The sequence below is a fragment of the Typopeltis vanoorti genome, chromosome 23, assembly GCF_054136105.1.
Source record: "Typopeltis vanoorti isolate ZY-2024b chromosome 23, IOZ_Tvanoo_1.0, whole genome shotgun sequence".
In the NCBI taxonomy this organism is placed as follows: Eukaryota; Metazoa; Arthropoda; class Arachnida; order Uropygi; family Thelyphonidae; genus Typopeltis; species Typopeltis vanoorti.
In genome coordinates, this window is record NC_143571.1 from 1,820,818 (window position 1) to 1,842,006 (window position 21,189).

The 21,189-nt window shown below is 36.5% G+C and overlaps 1 protein-coding gene across 1 annotated transcript in view; it reads right to left on the reverse strand.

Moving 5' to 3' along the window:
* LOC150093570 (uncharacterized) overlaps window positions 1-20,373 on the reverse strand; it is a 103,295-nt gene extending 82,922 nt beyond the window's left edge. Inside the window, exons 1-6 of the mRNA XM_090413202.1 lie at window positions 20,263-20,373; window positions 15,289-15,461; window positions 12,860-13,113; window positions 2,386-2,448; window positions 2,059-2,169; window positions 1,235-1,347 (exon numbers count right to left, since the gene is read on the reverse strand). Coding sequence (XP_090269328.1) covers window positions 1,235-1,347; window positions 2,059-2,169; window positions 2,386-2,448; window positions 12,860-13,113; window positions 15,289-15,461; window positions 20,263-20,323 — 775 coding nt within the window. The 5' untranslated portion in view covers window positions 20,324-20,373. The remainder of the gene's footprint in view (window positions 1-1,234; window positions 1,348-2,058; window positions 2,170-2,385; window positions 2,449-12,859; window positions 13,114-15,288; window positions 15,462-20,262) is intronic.
* Window positions 20,374-21,189: the final 816 nt, after the last annotated feature.

Here is a 21,189-nt window from a genome sequence, read left to right on the forward strand (position 1 = left end):
ACTGAAACCGGTCGTGTCCAAAAAAGTCCTCATTTTGTTCTATACTACTGATCATTTCCGTAAAGCAATCCTGGAGTATCTTTTCATCGTCTTTCTTCAAATACTGTACGAGGGTAAATTTGTAGGGCCTTAAATGTAGATGCTGTCGTAAAACACGCTACAGAGTGATTTGGCGAGACGAGACACCCGTCTGGTTGACTTATCATGGCTTCTCTGGAAACTTCTACGAACTTCTTCCGCAACAGCATCGGCAACATGCGGCTTTCCCATTGACCTTGAATGATGCACAGAGCATCCTGTTTCCACAAAATTCTTATGCCACGTGTAGATCGTGCGCCTACTAGGAGGTTCTTTGACATATTGAGAGTGGAAATTCCTCTGAACTTTTGTTGCGGACTTCATTTCCTCAAACCAAAACACACAACCTGCTCATTCTGCACCATCGAAAGTCGCAATTTTCAAACAGTGTGACATTTCACGCCATCTAGTGTTTTCATCTGGTAATAAAGTTACGTGACCGAAATTTGATGGGTTTCATATATTATGGCGCATTCAGCTTTTGTACGTCTTTCGAGTTATTCTCTGTTCTCCTACAAAGTCGTATACACCCTTTTGAAACACCCTACATATTCTACCTATGAAAATGTTCCTGAGAGAGAGAGAGAGAGAGAGAGAAGGAAAGAGAGAGAGACGAAAGATGGAAATAATTAAACTATTGTTTAACATTCCTGATGCTGTTTTCAATTCAAATAGTCACATCGCGTCCGCGCGGTTAGCCTAGTGGCTTTGCGCTTCGCAACCATATGCCTGGGGAAGGAGTGTCCTAGGTTCGATTCCTGTCAACGACGTGAGGAGCTTAAGGATCGTCCTCAGCCATAGCCAAGTTAGCCGGTCTTGGGCGTGGGCAGCAGGGTTTTTTCCGCCAGTTTATCTGGTGTTTTTCATCCCGCAAGCAGGCAAACCGACCCGTGAACACACAGGTTACAGTCATAAATACTTACGGCAAGGAAGACAACGGGAAACCACCTTGCTCATAATCATCTCTCCCTAGAATGGTAGCATATAGCTACTCTCCCCCGGCCGCATGGCAGATGGGAACCAGAAGAAGAAGTCACATCGCTGTTTTCATGTTTCCGCGTTGAATGTCGAACATAGTGTAGGTTTTAAATGCTTCGTGAAAATAGTTTAATATCAAAGCAGCAATAGAAATTTGAGAGTCAGGAAGACGCCTCACCCAAGAAACGAACTCTTGTTCCCCAAAGGTAAATCTCATTTTCTTCACTGTCGACACTTACAGTACCCAGAAACATCCCTGCCTGATCACATCCATTCAATGCCTTCAGACATCTGTAAAAATTAAAACGTGAAAAATTAAAACTGAGAGGATTAAGAGGCATCATCAAAACATTTCTTATTATACCATACCCGTGACAGGGAGAATCAGATCAATGAGATCTATTAATAACTCTTCATTCTTTCATATAGTATATTACTAGCCTATTCCATTTTATTATAATATTTTGACGGTAAAATTCAATGTTTATTTTTATTTCGTATACATTATTAATTTTCGTTTTCACTTTTGCTAAAATGAAAATTAATGAACTGAATAAATAAAATTTATAGCACAGCATTAATAAAATAAAAATCGTGGGTTGCTCTGCATTTATGGTTCATTCTTCAATTTTACACTGACGAACCAGATAGTTTTAAATGGATCAGATTCAAAAACAACAAAACTGTACATAAGTTGATTATTCGAACTCACAATTTGATAAATACTTTATCCGTTTCTCATTACCAAGATCTTTCTGTTTCTGATATTTAACATTTGTGAATTTTATCTGCAGTTTTATTAATGGGTTGCTTCGTCTGTTGAATAAGATGCGATTTGTTACATAATGTTATTTATGTAACATCTATTGTTTTCATTTTAATGTGCTTTTAGGTGTGATTTCTATCAGTGCACCTGATGCTAAAGCCTTTCAACGCTCAATATAATCAATAAAGTTAGTTTTGAAGAGGAAATGTCATTATAATTAAACGAATATCACTTACTGCTGTACAGGTGGAAAAGAAGTTTCCCAATCTTCCTCAGCCATAGCTTCAGCTAGCAACGCAGAATCAATGTCTGTGGTGTAGTCAAAAATAGTGCAAGAAACAGTCCAGCTGGGAAAAATTATTGTTAAAATATTAGTTCGTTTCCGATTGCTTCCGCGAATAAAAAAAAAAATAAGAGAGATTATACTTGATATGAAAATTTTCTGCAAGGAAAACAATCCCTCTAAATAAAAAGTACTCACAAGTAGTTTGAACTTTTCAATAATAGTAATACATTCAACTAATTATTATTTAAAAAACAAAAAGGCATTGGAAACCACTTACATAATTGCCAGTTTGACGTGAACGAAATTATAATTTCCATTCTCTTTTTCATCGGTTATCTCTCTACAAAAAGAAAAAACTAATATTCATTTGCAATAATAAAAATAAGAACAAGTGCAGATATTTTAGAGTAGTCGATATAAGAAGCTAACTACGATTAAATCAGCTTCAGCACTTCTATCGACAGCTAAGAAATATTCGCCATTTTCATTGTGTGCAAAACTCTCGATTCCTTTATTAATATATCATTACTTAAAGAGACATTCATCTGTCATACATGTTTTTTCCTAAAATAAAATCTGTTAATATTCAAGAAATAATGACTTGAAATTTCCAAAGAACACTTTGAATGTTATATTAATCAATGCTGTAGACCAACACGTAAATCGTTTGTGCCATGGCAACAGCAATAGCGTCCTCTCACGGAGATAGCTTATTAAAATGTAAATGAACGGTATGATAAATGCAACAAATCTGTTAATGCACGAAGGTTAACACCTTATATATAACACACACACACACACACACACACACACACACATATATATATATATAACACCACAAAGGAATATATATATATATAAATATATTGAATCCATTTTCATCATCAATAACGCCAAACTCCCTATATCTCATCATCGGAACGACAGGCTATTAAGACGATACAAAACAACAAAAATATAATTATTCTTCCCGCGGATAAAGGCAACGTAACACAGTCGTTCGTAACAATGATGAATATCATAACAAGATGATGGAATTGTTACGGAGTGACACTTATTTCGATCCACGAGAGAGAGAGAGAGAGAGAGATCCCACCCGTGAACTCCACAACCGGACCAGCAATCTACTGAGAACTACCTCTGAACTACCTAGAAACATTCGCCTTTCTCTTCTTTCTCTCTATCCGCTTATTCCACGATTATATGGACTACCTAAAATTCATAAGGAAAATACCCCACTTCGACCTATCGTAGAAGGAATTGACTCCCCAACATATAACCTTTCAAAATATCTGGCTAAATCTCTCAAATGTTTTTTTCCGGTAAATCATCGTCTTTTATTATAAATTCCGCAGATTTTGTTTCATGTGTAAAAGATATTATTATTAAGGAAGATGAAATTGGCTAGTTTTTATAAGGTCTCCTTATTTACCAATGTTCCTACAGACGAAGTTCTTGTACTACTCAAGGATAAATTATCTAAAAAGATCACTACCTTAATTACTCATTGCATCCACTCAGGATACTTTAAGTTTCAGGACACCATCTGTAAACAAAATTATGGCCTTGCAATGGGTAGTCCGTTGTCACTTGTACTTGCGAATATCTATTTAGAAGATCTGGAAGTTAAAGCCATCTTTTCCTATCCTTTAAAACCAAGAATTTTGAAAAGATATATCGATGACATTTTCCTGATTTGGAGCCATGGCCGTGAATCTCTCCTCAAATTCGTAGAACATCTAAATAATCAACATCCGAACATAAAATTTATTGCTGAGTTTGAAGCTAATGGTTCTCTTCCTTTTTTGGACATTAAACTGACCGGTCCTCAGAGAAATTAAAAATCTCGATTTACAGAAAAGCTACCCACACCAGCAGATGTCTCCATGGTCAATGCCATCATTATCCTCCTCAAAAGATTGCAATCATTTCTACACTAGGACATCATGCTCGCTCTCTTCTTGATAATGAGATAGAACTTAATAAAGAACTCAATTTTCTCAGGTCTACTTTTCAACTAAATGGTTATTCCCAAAACATAATTGACAAATTCCTATTAAATACACCCGCGCGCAATAATGAAGAGACCAGTAGGGTGAAAGATAATATTTCTATACCATACATAAGCTCTGTCTCACCCAAATTGGCCAAAGTTCTTAGGAAATACAACATAAGAACTTTATTTACTCCTTTTCCTAAAATCCGCTCCTTAGTGAGCCGTTCGAAACCTAGAGATTGCAACCTTAAATATCCCGGTGTTTGGTGCAACTGTGGTATAGCATACTTTTGCCAAACAGAGAAATCGATCGAGTTACGCATTGAAGAACAGAAGAGAGACGTCAGTTACAGGAGAACGCGAGCCAGTGCTTTCTCTAGTGATGTTCCGTTCTCGGTCGATTCTAATGAAGAAAATCTTAGCCATACAGTCCTATGGGACAAGTCTAATAACATATTCCGTTGCCACGATGAATCATTCCCATGAGAAATCATTCTCAACCCCCTACATCTCAACAACAACCTGAGCTAGAACCTTTCAGACTGTCCATTGTGCTACGATCAAATACTGGCGTTCACGAGATGCTAACGGATGCATACGCCCGACAATGAAGCCAACGAGGGAACAAATTTGAATGCGCAGACTTCAACGTTTCAACGTTGAATATATATATATATATATATATATATATACACACTAACCTTCCGTGATGTTTACAATTATTTCCTGTATGTTTTACTGGTTATTTCTTTTTTAATGTGCACCTGAAGAACGCTGAAACTAGTTGCGCTGTTGAACTTTGTTTTTCATTTTTTCGGTTTCTAGTCATTCAATATATATAAATATATTGAACACATTGCCAATACTGCTGAACAGTGGCAATGTGTGCGTCAGAAAGATTGAAACTAAGGCTGTTGTTAATATGGGATGAATCGAGGGATATTTTTCTAGATTCGATGATCTTTCTTTCGAGTTCATCGTAACACATGAATATTAGAAGTTTTTTGCCAGTCTATGAGGTGTTGGTGGCCTTCATCCGAGTTAATAGAGAAGAGAACGCGGACCGTCGTTTTTATTTTATTGTGTTATATTCTTCCCTATTTCATTTTTTATGTACGTTTCTTGGTTCTGCACTTCCATACTATGTTTAGCCAACTATAAGTCTAGTACGAAATAAAACATAAAAATTGATGAAATAACTAAATTTGAAATTTCTCAAATATTGTGATCATGTTTAATTTCACGAACATTCATGTATGTTTACAATCAGCAGTCTTCCTAAAATGGATTTTAATTAGCGATTTAAAGTTATTTGATTTATTAGTCTTGCAGTTTACACGCAAAAGGCTCCATTTTCACCAAGCTTTGTTATTACTTTTTAAGAGAATTTCAATTATCTTAAAAATAAAGTGAATTCGCTAGTCTCGTAAGGTGATGAAAGGGTTTTTCTTCTGGAAACTTGTATTTAAAAGGACAAAATAGATAAACTGATCAAAAGAAGAGACAATTAGAAGCATAATACACTGGCCTCCTTGGCCATAATTCAAAGCAAAAAATAAACTCTAAAAGAGTGCTACATTTATATATAAATGTAATACTATGATGTTTCAGAATCTCATCACTAGAAACTAAAAATGTTTTTTATAATTTTAATTTCTAGTAATTAATCTCATTTGGTTTCTTTGATCCAAAATATTTTAGAATAAAAGTTATTCATAAACTTCTACAGAATAGTCATTGCTTAGACATTAGTTGGCCTAAATAATTTTACTCTTGGATTTTCTTCACAAAATTACAAAAGGCAAAACTTATTCATTAATAAATTCTACTAAAGAATTTTTTTTTTTTTTGAAACACTGAACAAGAAAACTTTCATCTATGTTATGTATGTCAACTTTTTCATTTTTAAATTATTGCAATTAAACCATTTTATATGAAACTCTAAATTAACCCTTGTGGAACGAATCTAATCTTTCCTGACATAAGCATATTACAAATATCTTCTTGGAAGGGAAGAAATTTGGATTTCATTTTCCCTCAAGGCATTATTTTATATATCAACAGCTATTAACTCCAAACAAATAACAAATCTGTCAAATCATTGAATATTGTTTGCAAAATTAACGTGGTGCGCCTAAAAACTAATTGAACATAAGTGACTTCTGACAGAAGTGAACAATGAGATTGGTTAGTGATCTATCACTCACCACTTTGCTCCAGTCTCTTTCGCACAGACATGCAGTTTCTCCTGCTTGCATTTTCTACGAACGTTGACATGCTTCCTATTCATGTAAGTTAACATCAATAATTCTGCCGCACTTCATTATATCTCTTCAAAAATACGTACAATAGCTGTTCGACACTCCATAAACAAGCAGAATTTTTTTTTCATCTGCATTATCATTCCTCCCTTGCTGTCTTTTTGGAAGTGTTACCGCTGAAATACACTCGTGAGCCAAAACATTATGACAATTTACCTGTAAGCGTGTTGGGTCTCCCTTGGCCAAGATAATCCTTTACTTCAGTGTTCGCATCAATTCTACTAGATCATGGAACATATCCTGAGGTATTCTGGGTAAGAATAACGTCCCATAGATTAGCGAACGAGCGAGGTAGGCACTGGCATCGACAGACGGATACTGCGTTCCACACGATCTCACAAATGAACGATGCGATTCAAATCAGAACTAGGGGAGCAAACGGAATGCTTGAATGTGCTAAGATCTAGATTAATAGATTAGTCTAGACCCATCGTACGACATTTTCCAATATAGAGCAGTATCTGCTGCAAACGATGAGACGACCAAATGATGCTTAGGAGAGCAATTTCCCCATACCCGGATACCTCACCACCACCACCACCACCATCACCATCAGCCTGTTTCCGCCAATTGTGCGGTCACATTGAACGAAAACAGACTTGTCATAATGTTTTGGTTCATCAGTGTATTCGCTACAGACTTCAAATGCATTGTTGACAAGTTTCTACTTCTCCTGTCACCTCAAATGTCTGTCCATTCCCTTACAATTAGCAATATTTCCAAGTCCAGTTGGAGTACCTCCTCGTGTCTGGAATTATCAGAAGAAATAAAAGATGTCTGTGTAGCTCGGTGGAAATACCATTTGCTCTCACTGCGAAAGACGACCTGAAGAAATAAAAGCTAAGTTAGACTTTCGTCTTTGGCTAGATTTTTTTTCTTAACAGAGAGTTTCCGAGTTAGTCTATCTTTGTCAGAATAATTCGTAGTGCGTTCGTAAAAGAAACATGAACTCGGTTGGATGATTTTTGGAGATTAGTGAGGAGAACTCACCAGAAATGCTTTGGGAAGGAGTCAAAGTTATAAAACAGGATACGGCTAACAAACATCATGGAACAATAAGAAGACCAAGAAAACCATGAATATCAGATTCTACCTGGGATTTAATCGAAAGAAGGCAGTTGGAAAAACAAAGAGATACAGACATCGCAGAATATAAAAGATTACATAGAGAAGTCAGGAGGGCCTCAGGCAGAACAAGAAAAAGTTTAATACTAACAAATGTGAAGAGATAGTTTCAGATGAGGAGACAATTATAAATGGATGTTTCGCATAATTCATAACGTAAAGCACAATTTTATGCTCAAATTGAATGTCACAAACATCAAATACAAGGAATGAAGCAGTACTAACAAAAGAGCTACAAATCATAAACAGATGGGAAGAATACTGTGGGGAACTGTACAACAGAGGGGATAAAGACAATTTGGAGAAGTCCTCTCTCTCCAGGAAAATTTCGAACCTCCTCTACTAGGCATGAGGCGTTGAAAGAGCAGTTAAATAGCTTAATAGCAATAAGGCCTCAGGTGGAAATGGAATCTCAGTAGAGTTAATTAAGACTACAGGGAAAGAATAAAATTGTTTCATAGATTTATTACAAGGATATTAGAGACAGGATCATGGCCTATGGACTGGAAGAAGTCGGTTTTCATACCACTACATAAGAAGGGAGATATGAAGGATTGCAAGAACTATAGAACTAATAATATCGCCTGCAAGCACTATTTTATTAAAAGTCATTCTAAACATTGAGGCCAAAGTTGAGGTAGAGATGCCCGAGGAACAAGCAAGTTTTAGGAAAGGTAACGGCACCAGAGATCAGATTATTTTGCTTAGAAAAGGATCTGTTCTGATATGATCATAGAAACGTAGAAATAATTTAGCTCTTTATGGTAATGTGTTTCATAGACAACTCTAAAGCTTTTGGCTGTGTTTGTTTAGCATGTGAACTTGTGGGAAATAATGAAAATAATGGGTTTTCTTGAACACACTACCAGGCTGATAGCTCCAGGGAAAAATAAGGCACTGTAAGGACATCACGCTTGTAGCAGTGTATGAGCTCAAGACATGAATTAGGACAAGTGTTAGATTGATCAGTAATCTGAGGTATACAGTACTCCTCCGTAATTACAAGGAAGAACTAGGACATATTCTTTAGAAAGTTAACAAGATCAGTAATAACAGAGGATTTCAACATAATCTTAACAAGACAAAGATTATGGTTCTCAAAGGAAATACAGACAGGGAAGCTCCTGAGAAACAAGTGTATTTTAATGGAGAAAGAATTGAGGTAGTCAGCAAGTTCGAGTACCTGGAATCCATTATTAATGTGAAGAATTGCTGTTCAGAAGACGTCAGAAAAAAGATCAGGGAGGCTAAGACAACAGTCAGAGGCTTGTCTAAAATCTAGAAGGATGGATCTATCTCCAAGGGAACAAATCTGAGGATTTTGAATACAGCTGTTCTTCCCGAAAGCGACTTATGGATGTAAGACTTGGAACCTAAAGACGTCTGATAGGAAAAGGACAGCTGCATTTGAGATATGGTGTTACAGAAGGCTGTTGAGGATATCATATTATACTCAAGCCGGACAAATGGGTGGGTGCTAGAAAGGATCATAGAACTTTAATGCTCCTTAAGGATATTGACAGAAGAAAGTTGAAATGCTTTGGATACATGGAAATGATGGAAGGAGGACTTCTCAGAACAGTAACAGAAGGTAATGTTCCAGGAAAAAGAGAATGGGTAGACCGTCAATGGATGATGTGTCGTCAGAGAGTTGAAGTCTCCAGAAAAGCATACAATTGGACCGACTGACGAGGACAGGTGTGGCACATCACCGAGCATCTCAGTCACCGTACAGCATCTCTTATCAAAGGAAAAGAGATGCTGTACTCAGATGTCAAATGAAATGGATGGATGAAAGTAATAATGGTCTTGTCCCTGAAACATGGATTTGACCCCGGAAGAAAGAAAATCAACCTTAGAACTCACACTGTTTCAAACAATAATATATAGTGTTAAGGGGTACAAGATGGCAGCTATTGTCTGACATTCTCTCCTCCCTGGATTGCTACGAATATCATTGATAACCTTGAGCCATCTGGCAGTGTGAGCAACGAAGATGAATACTGGCTGCTTACCAGTCTTCAGAGAGTTAATTACAGCCAAATCTTGCCTTGCGTAATCCCTTCGAGGAATAAAAAGGCGGTAAGAAAGTAAATTATATTTAACATGAAACTATATTCTTTTTAATTCTCTACCATATAAACGAACAGATTTTGCTGGTGAAGTAAGTTCTCAAGTAGGATACTTTTATACACAGGCTGTTAACTTCACTTCGATTGATTCGGTATCCCGTAATGCTTTTGCATTATGGGAAGGGCCACTATATAGCTCGGTTTCGACCTTTATTAAGGCTCATCAGTGGAAGTCATACCCAGGAAGATTGAAATGTCAAGCTTGAATTATTGCAAAGTCATGAACTTTCATAGTGAAGTAGTAAAAAAGCGTATCACTTTATTATTAAAATACTCTGTATTTCTACAGCTATCTCTGATACTTAGAGAAAAAACTTTCTTCAGCTATGAGAGATAGTTGTACAAAATTTTAGATAGGAGCCCTTGCCATGATACTTTTGAATTATGGGTTATTGAGGCAGATAATTTGAAGTTAACCCGCCATATACAAGTGGTTTCGTCCTGATACTCTATGCGAGAAGGCTGTTTGCTTACACTTGAGTAAATCATTAAAGATGAAATAGTTTCTTCGCAAATATAATTTACTTTGTAACCAAGTGAAAAACCTTTCTACAAAAACACTTTAACGGAAAAACAAATGATAAAAAATAAATAAAACTGAATAGTACGACTACACGAAATCTCATACATGATGAGTTAATGCGTTTAAAGTATAAATAAAAATTATCTCTTGTTAGATTAGATAACAACATAAAAAGCACGGATTCTTTCTCAACTATAGACGTAGTTAAATGGACCTCGTAGATAAAAACTCAATGAACTCTGGATTTTAGATTTTTCGTTTTTCTAATAGAACCTTTTTATAACAGTGTCATCCACAAGATTGTTTAAATCCATATAACGTAACAAATCATTTCATTTTACCTGACGACCTACAAGAAGAATTAATGAAAATATCCCAAGATCGATCCTTAAATGGCCACCCTACAAGAATCATCAACAAGATTCTCTTTCGTGATATATCGCAAAGACAACGAGATGAAACCCAATACATCAGCTCTATAACAATTCCATTTGTTAGTGCCATATCCAGAAAATTAGCTCTTCTTCTAAAACCATACAATATCAGAGTAACCTTCAAACCTATTGAAGTTTATAAGATCACCGAAAGATAGCCATCCTTTCTACAAATACTCTGAAGTTTATAGCATACCCTGTTCTTGCGGTATTAATTACATCGGACAGACATCGACAAGTTTTGATACAAGAAAGAAAGAACACATAGGCTATGTAAGGAATAACAGACAGGATATATCAGGCCTTTCTTCACACTTTGCCTCTACCAACCATAATATTGAATGGGATATGAGCCACATACATAGAAGAGAACTACCATTCCAGAACATTTAAAGAAGCTGCTACAGTCTCCGTTCAACAGGTAACTTAAATAAGAATCAAGGCCTAATCTTACCAGATATATGGAAAACTCTAATGAGATCATTTAACCAAAAAGAAATGAACTTCATGAAAATTACATTAAATATCTCAACAAAACGTTGCGCTTGCGACACGCCTATTATATCATCGTATCACGCACAGTGATAACTTTATATAATTTTTAGAATTGTCGGTTAGTTTCCTAGTTTTTGTTACTTTCTATCGCTTACCAGTGTATTCCTTTGAAAATGCTGACAGATATCAGTCAGTGGATATTAAACTAATATTTACTTGACTAACATACAGAATTAAGTCTTTAATTTATTAAATCGTTTCATTTTTGTATTTTAATTCAAAATGACTTGATTGTTGAATAGGAATATAACCTGAATTCTTAGCAACTTCATTACAGTTGTATTTGTTATAAAGTGTGGAGTATAAGTTATAAGATCGTTATCTTACTGAGATTAACTATTGGGTATAAGAATATTCGTCCAGCGAGAGCAACGTTCTTGGTGTAAACTACAAAATAGCAGTCGGATAAAATTATCCATTTTCCAAATGTTTACGCATTTTCCAAAACGATTCTAAAAGAGAAGTTCACAGTTTATATATTAGTGAAAGTTTTTAAGCGAATATGCAGTTAGTTTATGACAGTAGTATTTATAAAAGCGACCCCTCTGCAAAAAAATAATGAATTAACAATTTTGGTAAATTTAGGTAAATTTCAGAATTAATATCGATATTTCTTTTACAAGAAATACAAGATTTTTAATATATTAAAGTACTTTATTTCATTCCTAATATAGTTTTTCTCCATTATAATGAATTGAATCGGATAAAATATGTGATGGATGTTTACCTTTTTCCTGTGTATCTGAGGATGAAATTTTGAAATTTCATCGCCTCAATTTTTATTAAAGAAATTAAGAATATGTAGGGCAGAAATTAGTTGCAAATTCTCAAATATCGTTATCAATATAATTTGTTAAACTTTGTTCGGTTGAAGAGTGGAGTTTTTCATTTTTATTTATTAATCTCCTTTTTTTTTCAAATTCTCAACTTCGTTTTAAAAAACTCCTTACACTTTTATACAGTTTTCAAATATTTGTAATATTATCGGTATCACACAACACATTAAATCGAATTTTACAAAAAAGAAATTGGAAAAAGACATTTTTCACACATCCACTCTTTTAGCAAAAAAACTTTGATACATGCAGAATATTAAATTTAGCTTCCTGTAGTGAAGAGAGTAAGAGAGATAGAGAGAGAGAGAGAACTGTTTTCACTCTAAAATGACCGAGTTGACCTTTTTACTAATTTACGATTTTTGTTTTAATTTAGTTACAGTTAGTAATATATACGAGTATATATTACTAACCAGTATATGTCTTATTATTATTATTATTATTATTATTATTATTATTATTATTATTATTATTATTATTATTATTATTATTATTCCTTCCCTCCTCTTTTACCTTGTAATGTCAAGGATTTTTCTACATTTAATCGCTACAGTATCAAGGATAAGGTGGTTAGCCCTATGCCTCCTTAATATATATATATTTATTTATTTATTTATTTATTCAAAATTATTTGATTTAGAATTCATTAATTCGGTTATCTTAATCCGATTATAACCCTTCTTTAATTATTAGTTCCGAGTGATGGCCACATTGTATCGAACTGTTTTTTTTTTTTTTTTGAGTGTGCTTTATAAATTTCAATAAACGTTGTCAAAAACAGCGTCCGTCCCGATGTCGATTGCCTCCAGATATAAGTAATCAAACTTACCTCAACATCCCATTGAAGAAAATTCGCCATCTTCTCATCGGACAGAGACACTGAAACTTGAGACCTTTTGCGATGAACGAAGATGAATCGGCATTTTGAGACGTTCTGGCATTATCTGGTAATTCATACACCTTCCCATTTCTCAGAGTTATTCGAAGCCATGCTTCCACTTCCCCGTTGCCTCTCCTTGATATTTGAGCCACCAGACATTCTTTCTTAGAGTTCATCCCGTAGAAATATACTTCGTCGAGACCCTAGAAATAAAAGGTGAACATGTGAAACGAACTCCTAGCAGCAGTCTTTCAGTATTTCACTCGTATTTAGGACGGGAAGTTATTAATTTAAAAAACTTCGAATAAATTACAAATTAAAAACATTCCAGAAACCTTTATATGAGCTTTGAAAATGTAGTTGAATTTTCCAGTTTCACGCTGTGGATTCTTTTCGCCAGAAAATTTGTGTTTTCATACCACAAAGTAGACAAACCAGCCGTGGAGACAATTAGCAGAGATAAAATGCTTACCCTCGTATCCTTATGAGTGGGACTTAAATGTTCTGATAAACACTTACAACAGTGTTTAAAGAATGATATTAAAGCAACTGATATAACTATAATTAACATTAAGAACATAAAGAACGTAAATTACCTTCATAACTCTATTACCAGTATGTTCTTTCTTGTGATTATTTTCACTTGGAAACTTTCCAGCTCCCAGTACAAATACTGATAAATAATACTATTAAATCCGTATAATATAACCAAGTCACAGCTAATTTCCAAATCTTCCTTCAGAAGTTGGCGGCAGAAGTCAATTGAAATTTCCGTTTCACAGGCTAGCTATTGAAAAGTGTTTTACAGATTGCTGCTGACTTTTTCGCGAATGTGAATCACCAAATTGCGTGTGCGAGATGTCGATTGTCTCCCAGATCGAATTGCTCTTCTGGTTTTATCTTATTCAATCTTTTGAAACACTCGAATGTCTTTGAGTGGCTTAAAGCACTCTATCAGAAAGCTGTTTTAAGCAATTGTAAATTTCTATGGCATTTATTTATTTTGCCAAGAGTAATGCAGAACTTGATGCAAACACATTGTTTTCCTGACATTCAGACACTTACATAATAATAATATAATAAAAAACAATATTGTCTTTCAATGCGAAACGTTTTGAACAGACCTCATACAATAAATATCACGAGTTATACGTCTACAAAAAATCTTAACTGGTCTCTCGCTACTATAAATTTCATGAATTAAAGATTAAGTTCTTTTTAAATAACGATTGAAATCAAGATACGGTTGTCATAGCAAACTAGGAGGTAAGGAGAGTTTTATGTCCCACTTAAATCACACACTGTAATATACGATGGTACTCATGTAGATTAATCAGGAGTGGTAATTAATCTACAAGTATATGTAGCTCAACCAGAGGGGCAAAACATCAAATAAGCCTGACTGTTTTTAGAAAATGAAATATACTACGATATCATCATCAGCAACAGCAGCTCTAAGAGACATTTATACGCCCACGACCTTCCAAGTGTCCTTGGATTTCTTAATAATGACTTCAGGATAAGAACACCAGGATAAGATGTTTAGTCCTTATCCTGGAATCGTCATGTGGTTCTGTTGATTCTGCGAACTCCTGGAAGCAATCACTACAGAGTTTGTAGAATCAAGAGAAGTTGTAATTTGTAGAACACTGCATTAAGGATTGCAGTTGCATAATGTTTCGGTTTTTATGAAAGATCTACACATGACAGACGTCGGCAATGACAATCCACAATGCGAATTACACTGGTACTAAGAACAATGCGACTAGGTCTGTATACACTGAAGGTCCGTGATATAGGGTAAACGAATCCCGCTGCACACTTTACTGATCACATGAGCGAGGAGGGTATGTGTGTGGGGAAAAAGATGTCGAGGGAACACTTTATTCTTCGAATGTAACAAAACTGAATCTTTTTGGAAGAGATGGAATGGTCTGTAGCTGTTGATCTGCACATAAACTGCAGCTCGTTTGTAGCACCTGGGAGAATAGACATCGTCGGTTAAGCAAAAAGATCTGAATAATGCAAAGTATTCTACATTGTGTAAGATTTACTGAAGTCACTCGTGTCACTTTCAGTAAAAGTCATTTCAGTAATACTGTACTTAAGCGAACTGCAAATACAATACTAATGAGGCATGATTTCAGGATAGCAATGAGAAAAAACTGCAGTCCTATACGAATGCCGATTGCAATTCACTAGAACTTGTTGGCGCATCGGACATAGGGCACATCTTGTATATTCGTTAAGCATAGATTGATTCATTGTATTGAAATGTTGAAGGAAGAAAGCTCCAAATGCACATGAAGGTTACTACCACTGACAAAAATATGCATAGCAATACGAATATAAGATGGTATCGTTATATTTTGACTTACCTGTTCCATATGAATTTCATCTTGTGGGAGTTCGAATATTTTTTCTTCTACTTTCGTGACAACTCCCAAATCTCGGGGATTTTTGCTGTTAGAATCGTACAAATCGAATCTGCGCTTTTTAAACTTTCGTAGAGCCTCGATATAAATAAACGTGATCCATCGCTTCAGTTTCACTGAAAAGGAGAAATCAAAAGCAAATTTACAAATTGTTATGAAAAGTATTAATCTCGCAATCTCAGCCTTTGTAGATTAACACACTTCTTAAACGACAACCAAGGATTAAGTATAACGCAACAGGCTTTCATTGAAATCTCTCTCTCTCTCTCTCTCTCTCTCTCTCTCTCTTCTTTTCTGCCTCTACTACAGATTGAAATTGTTGCCATTAAATTGTCAACACAAAAAGTTCATTTCAAACGGGCCACCAACATCAGTCAACTTTCATTATGCATAAATAGCAATTATCCTTTCAGGCCAATGCGATTTAGTTCTGACTTTTATCAAGTTCCGCTCGATCAAAGGCCTTTTCTGCTGAAAGACGTCTCTTTCGCATCATTTATAAAAAAAAGCCAGTCATCGTGTTTCTTCCCTTTGCTGTAATTCTTACATTGTTGATTCTGATATATGACCTACATGGTCGATATACTTATTTCATATAACTCCAGACGGTTAAGATCGTCTCTAACCGATGCAGACTGCGGTCGTGATTATGACACTCAACATTTGCAGGTTGTTTGGAATAACTTGAATTCGGTTAGAACATGAAGAAGAACTTTCCTAAGCAGTTTTTGACTAAAAGCTGATTTAGGCGATTTCATACAGTGATTGGACTTTTCTCCTGGAAACCTTTTTCTGTCTTTTTTTTCCCCCCAAGTAATATGGTATAATCATAACTGTTGGTTAACTAATCCTACTAGATTTTGCATGCATTCAATTTGACATTTAATGTTTGCTGTTGGCCCGATCCTATGTACAATTCGAGGGGGGTAAATTAGGATGTTTAATTTGCTTTTTTTTATTGCTTTAGGAAAGAAACAAACCGATTAAAAAAATAGACATAATAGTTAGATAAAGCAAACAGTTATAATCGCATATGATAGTTAGGATATATTGTGATTACATCATTCCCATATCCCACCGGAGCAAAAATGTAGAAACCAAAAGCCCTACATGTAAAGGTCTTTTCTGCTTCTTATAGCAGAAATATATTCACAAGATGGATTAAGAAACTAACAAGAAAGTATCTAATTCGGATGATTATTCCAGAAAGATTAATCATAACACTAAAACAAAACTCCATAAACCCCACACGCTCCAAACAATATTCCCATCTGTGAGGTGTGCTAAATTCAAACCTTTTTCTTCAAACCGAACCCTCTTCTGCTGTCTCCCCACGTGGGATTAGGTAGAAAGGATTGTGGCAAAGAACTGAAGAAGCAAGTTTCCCAATAAAATATGCGATTTTTCGAAAGCGGCCAAGAATTTAAAGAAGAAAGGAGATTATGTGTCTGTATTTCGAATCATGGGAATGTACGAAACCTTTCATTTTCCATATCAAAATTGAAAAATTTAAATCTGACTAGGAGACCTCGTTGTTTTGATGTTTCTCTTTGTTGAATTTCTTTGAATTTCATTGCTTAAATTTCCCGTAATCACCCCAGATAGACCTGTTATAACAGTTTTCCTGTTATTGTAGCTTTTTATATCTTGAGAATTGGTTTGTGCTCAACAGTTCTAGAATGGTTTATTGCTTTTTTGCTTTTTTTTTTTTTTTTCCCTCTGTGGAAGAAAAGTATGCTGTAGTCGCGAGAGTATTAGGCCACGCGGAAGAAACATTTCTTCATGTGAAACCAACATAAATAACGTTAAAATTGTTATGATAGGAACACATTTGTAAGTGGAATAGTGTGGTGATGTCATGTTTTAAATCAAGGTGAGAAGAATCACTCTTTATAATGCATATTTTAATAAAATTATTTAATAAAATTGTATTTTAATAAAATAATTCGTTCTCGCAATTCCTATTACTCATTCTTCTCCAAATCTCCCCTCTTCCTTATTATTATTATTATTATTATTATTATTATTATTATTAGAGACCTTCAGGAAGACAGGGACTCATCCCAGGGAGATATGCATCCCTCATACCAGCTGTTCCATAAATATTATGCACCCTTGGCGGAGACTGTGAAAGGTTCAGACTTTGTGCTGTTTACCCTGACACAAAACTCCGGGCATTCATACAGGGACTTGATGGCAGCTAATAGTTGGCCATCCACTCCATACTCTTGTACTACTTGCCAAAGCTTTTCACGAGGAACTCCAAATCCACAAAACATGTGTAGACATTCTTGGCATTTTTCGAATATTTCTCAAAGACTTGCTTTAAAGTGAAAATTTGGTCATTTGTGCTTCTAGCCAGGATGAAAGCCACATTCTTATTCTTGGAACTTTGACTCAACTATGCTCCTGTACTTTCCCAGGTGCTTATACCTTCCCAGCCTGAGCAGAGAGATACCACGATAGTTGTTGCAATTTCTCTGGTCTCCCTTCTTGAAGACTGATATTATTATGCCTGTCTGCCATTGATTTTGGGCTCACCCAGATTTCCAAGCAGCCTGACACACTCGAGTCAGCCAGAGAACATCATCTAGCTTTAAGGATTTTAGCATTTCGGGCCGAATTTCATCATCACCAGCAAGGCTGCTGGTGATGATGATCAACATCAGCAGCGATTTTATTGCTAAATGGACCTCTTCTATGAGACTAGTCATTTCCCCGATCTACACCTCTTGGATGTCCGCAGCTGCCAGGCCACCTGGGTTAAGAAGGTTCTCAAAGTATTCTCTCCATCTGTGGAGGATATCATTCTCGGTTGTTAAAAGTGCACCATCAGAGGCCTTAATTGCCCTTGCTGTACACGATTTCCTCCCTCGAAGGCGGTGGATGACCTGAGTGGTCTGCCAGAATACTTTGTTTGCATTTGCATAGGATGAGGCTAATCTTTCTCCAAAGGATTCCGAAGCCTTCTGCTTTGCTGTCTTTACTGCCTCAGCAGCAGCTTTTCGCCCCTCAGTACCGGAAACGCATCTCAGGTGACCTGACCCTAAGCCATGTTAGGTAGGCCTCCTTTTTTTGCACGGACAGCTTTTTGGACCTCTTGGTTCCACCAAGGTGTCCTTTTCTGACTGCCCGTCGCCATATCGAGCCGCTCTCTACAACAGCATGAGAATTCAGAGGCAGTGACAATTGTTGTGAACAGCTCCCGCACCTCCTCAACATCTACAGTGTGTGTGAGAATCTCTCTTTGAACCTGGAGCAGATGTTATCCGTAAATTTCTTCCTCACTGCCTCATTTTCCAATGCCTTCCATTTCACGCGGTATAGCTGCTCAGGTCTACCAGCGTTGATGGTAGCATTTTATTTCTGTAGCCATAGAGTGCTGACAACAAGGTCAGTTGACAGTTCTGCCCCCTCTCCTCACACGAACGTCCAGCACTAAGAAAAATAAGTCTGCTGAGACTATAAAGAAGTCAATCAGAGACCTTTGTCCAAGTATAGCCCTGTACCAGGTATATTTATAAACTTCTCGGTGCTGGAAGAAGGTATTCATTATGGAGAAACTGTTTGTATAGCAGAAGTCCAATAATTTCAATCCATTCGCGTTAAGGTCAGGGTCTCCGTTCCTCCCAACCACACCCCTCCATGTCTGGTCATCTGTTCCAACATGTGCATGAGCAGACATTGTCGGGCTCACACCAGAGTAGTAGAGCTTCCACCCCTCATCCAGGTGGACAGTTCCAGAGCCTCTCCTCTTGGCCGAAGAAAGCCCCACTAAATCTAGTTGGTAGCGCTTGGCTTCCTCGACCAGTTCCTTCTCCTTCTCTCGTTTTGTCGTTGCCATTTCCGTCCTTTTGCAGAACCATTTCTTTCGCTGCCCGTAAACACTTTCCCCAAACAGGTAGGGGTCCATTGATGGAGTTTCCTCTAGCAGAGTGCTGAGGAATGGTTTCTAAGCGAGACTGTAACATATTTTTCGAACGGGTCACTCTGCCTAAAACCCGAACGTAAAGCCGAAGCGTCCCTTGGTAACTCGCGCGACGGACAATGCGGTAGGATCATTGTATGATGATCTGACCATGTTACAGTGTTTGGTAATGCCCCGGTCGCACTACTGCAAGCCGTTCCACCACCTGCGGATCCGCCCAGTAGCTGAGAGCCTAAAAATGATTTCAATTCTGTTTTGTCTATTTGTTTAGCGTCTCTTTCGAAACAGAATCGATGTATTTATTTGTGTATAATATTAGATCTAACTAACGAAGTTGACACAAAATATTCTGCGGCTGTCTTTTAATTTGTCTTTTTATTGGATTTTTCCTTCATTTTGATTCTTTATCCTTTCCAAGAAATTCGCGGTTCACACACCTTTACAAAACATCTTAAGTGCTTGTCTAGACAGGGCAACGATACCGTTCGTGCCTTGCGCGTTGAAAGGCAGCGCTAGCCGGGATGAGGCAGCCATTGAGGGCACCAAATCGTTCCCCGACGACATGCCGAGCGACCGTACCGTAACCAGAAAGATACGGAGACCCGTTAAACGAGAGGCCGTCCGCTATCCTCGCCAGCAGAGCCAAGCGTCATCGTGACGTAAAAAAATTTGCGTGTTTTCCGTTTCTTCCCCCCCCCCTGGTGACGTCATATCCGGTTGCGAAAGGAGGCGAGGTGCCCACGCACGCATCAGTGTGTCCCTTGCTGTCACCCGTAGACTTCCATGTTAAAGAAACGACCGTTAATAATTTTTACTTTTGACAGCAGTTAACATCATATTATTAGCAAATAGCATTAAGCAGTTTTGTAAACTTTCTTAACAGTCTTGCCGTAACAATCATTATTATATATGCGATATTTTTCATTCACTTTTATTTCATATGTAATATTGATATTAGCAGCATTAAAATAGAATGGTTGAAATCATACCTCTAATGAACAAAAATGCAAGAGAAAGAAGGAAACAGAATGCAAGAACAATTTCCATCATGACTGCACGAGAGCTGACTTCAGCGCAAATCCTTTAGTATAGCACACTCACAGATACGAGACCCTTCGACACTTCTGCGCATGTCAATAGAAGGAGGATCCATTCCGATAATAGGGTAATGAATTCGTATTGTGAGATGTGCGTTTATTATCACATGCCGGAAAATTAACTTCTCTTTTATGATCATTGCAGTTTTTAAAGCGGTAACTATTTTGCTTGTATAACAGATGGAAAATTTTACGTATAAAGCACGTGATTTCTCGTGTTGATTCATACATCGCCTTATTTCTTTTCCCCCTTCAACATGAATTGACTCTTCTTGGCAGTCTTCCAACGATAGCTTTCGCTTATGTTGGTCTTTTTTATGATATGAGGAAAATATTAACAGACTTTGCTCGATGGAGTTGGAGACGATAAAGCGTCGAAAGATAGCCTGAAGTACATAAGAACGGAAATACAAAAAAAAAAAAAAAAAATGATATGATATGCCTTCGGTTATTAAAATAGGACACACGCTGATTATAGGTTAATATTTACGCAATATTCGGTCTCATCACAGAAACTTTTTCATTACTCTGAGATAGCAATGTAATTTTTCTCGTGGCAAAATACATAGCTATTTTAAATATGATTGTTCATTTCATTTTTGCATTTGTTTTCTTATTAAAAAAACAAAACAAAACAAGGAAAACTTTATTATCGAAGTTGATCCGACAACTTTGAGGATAAAATTCCTGAAAACAGATGTTAAAATTCTGGAGAACAATTAATGTGAGGCTACGTAACTGTTCTGAGGTGCTTTAACTGAAATGAGTTCCATCATCTCACACAACACCGTAGAGAAAAAGAGAAAAAAAATGTCCGTT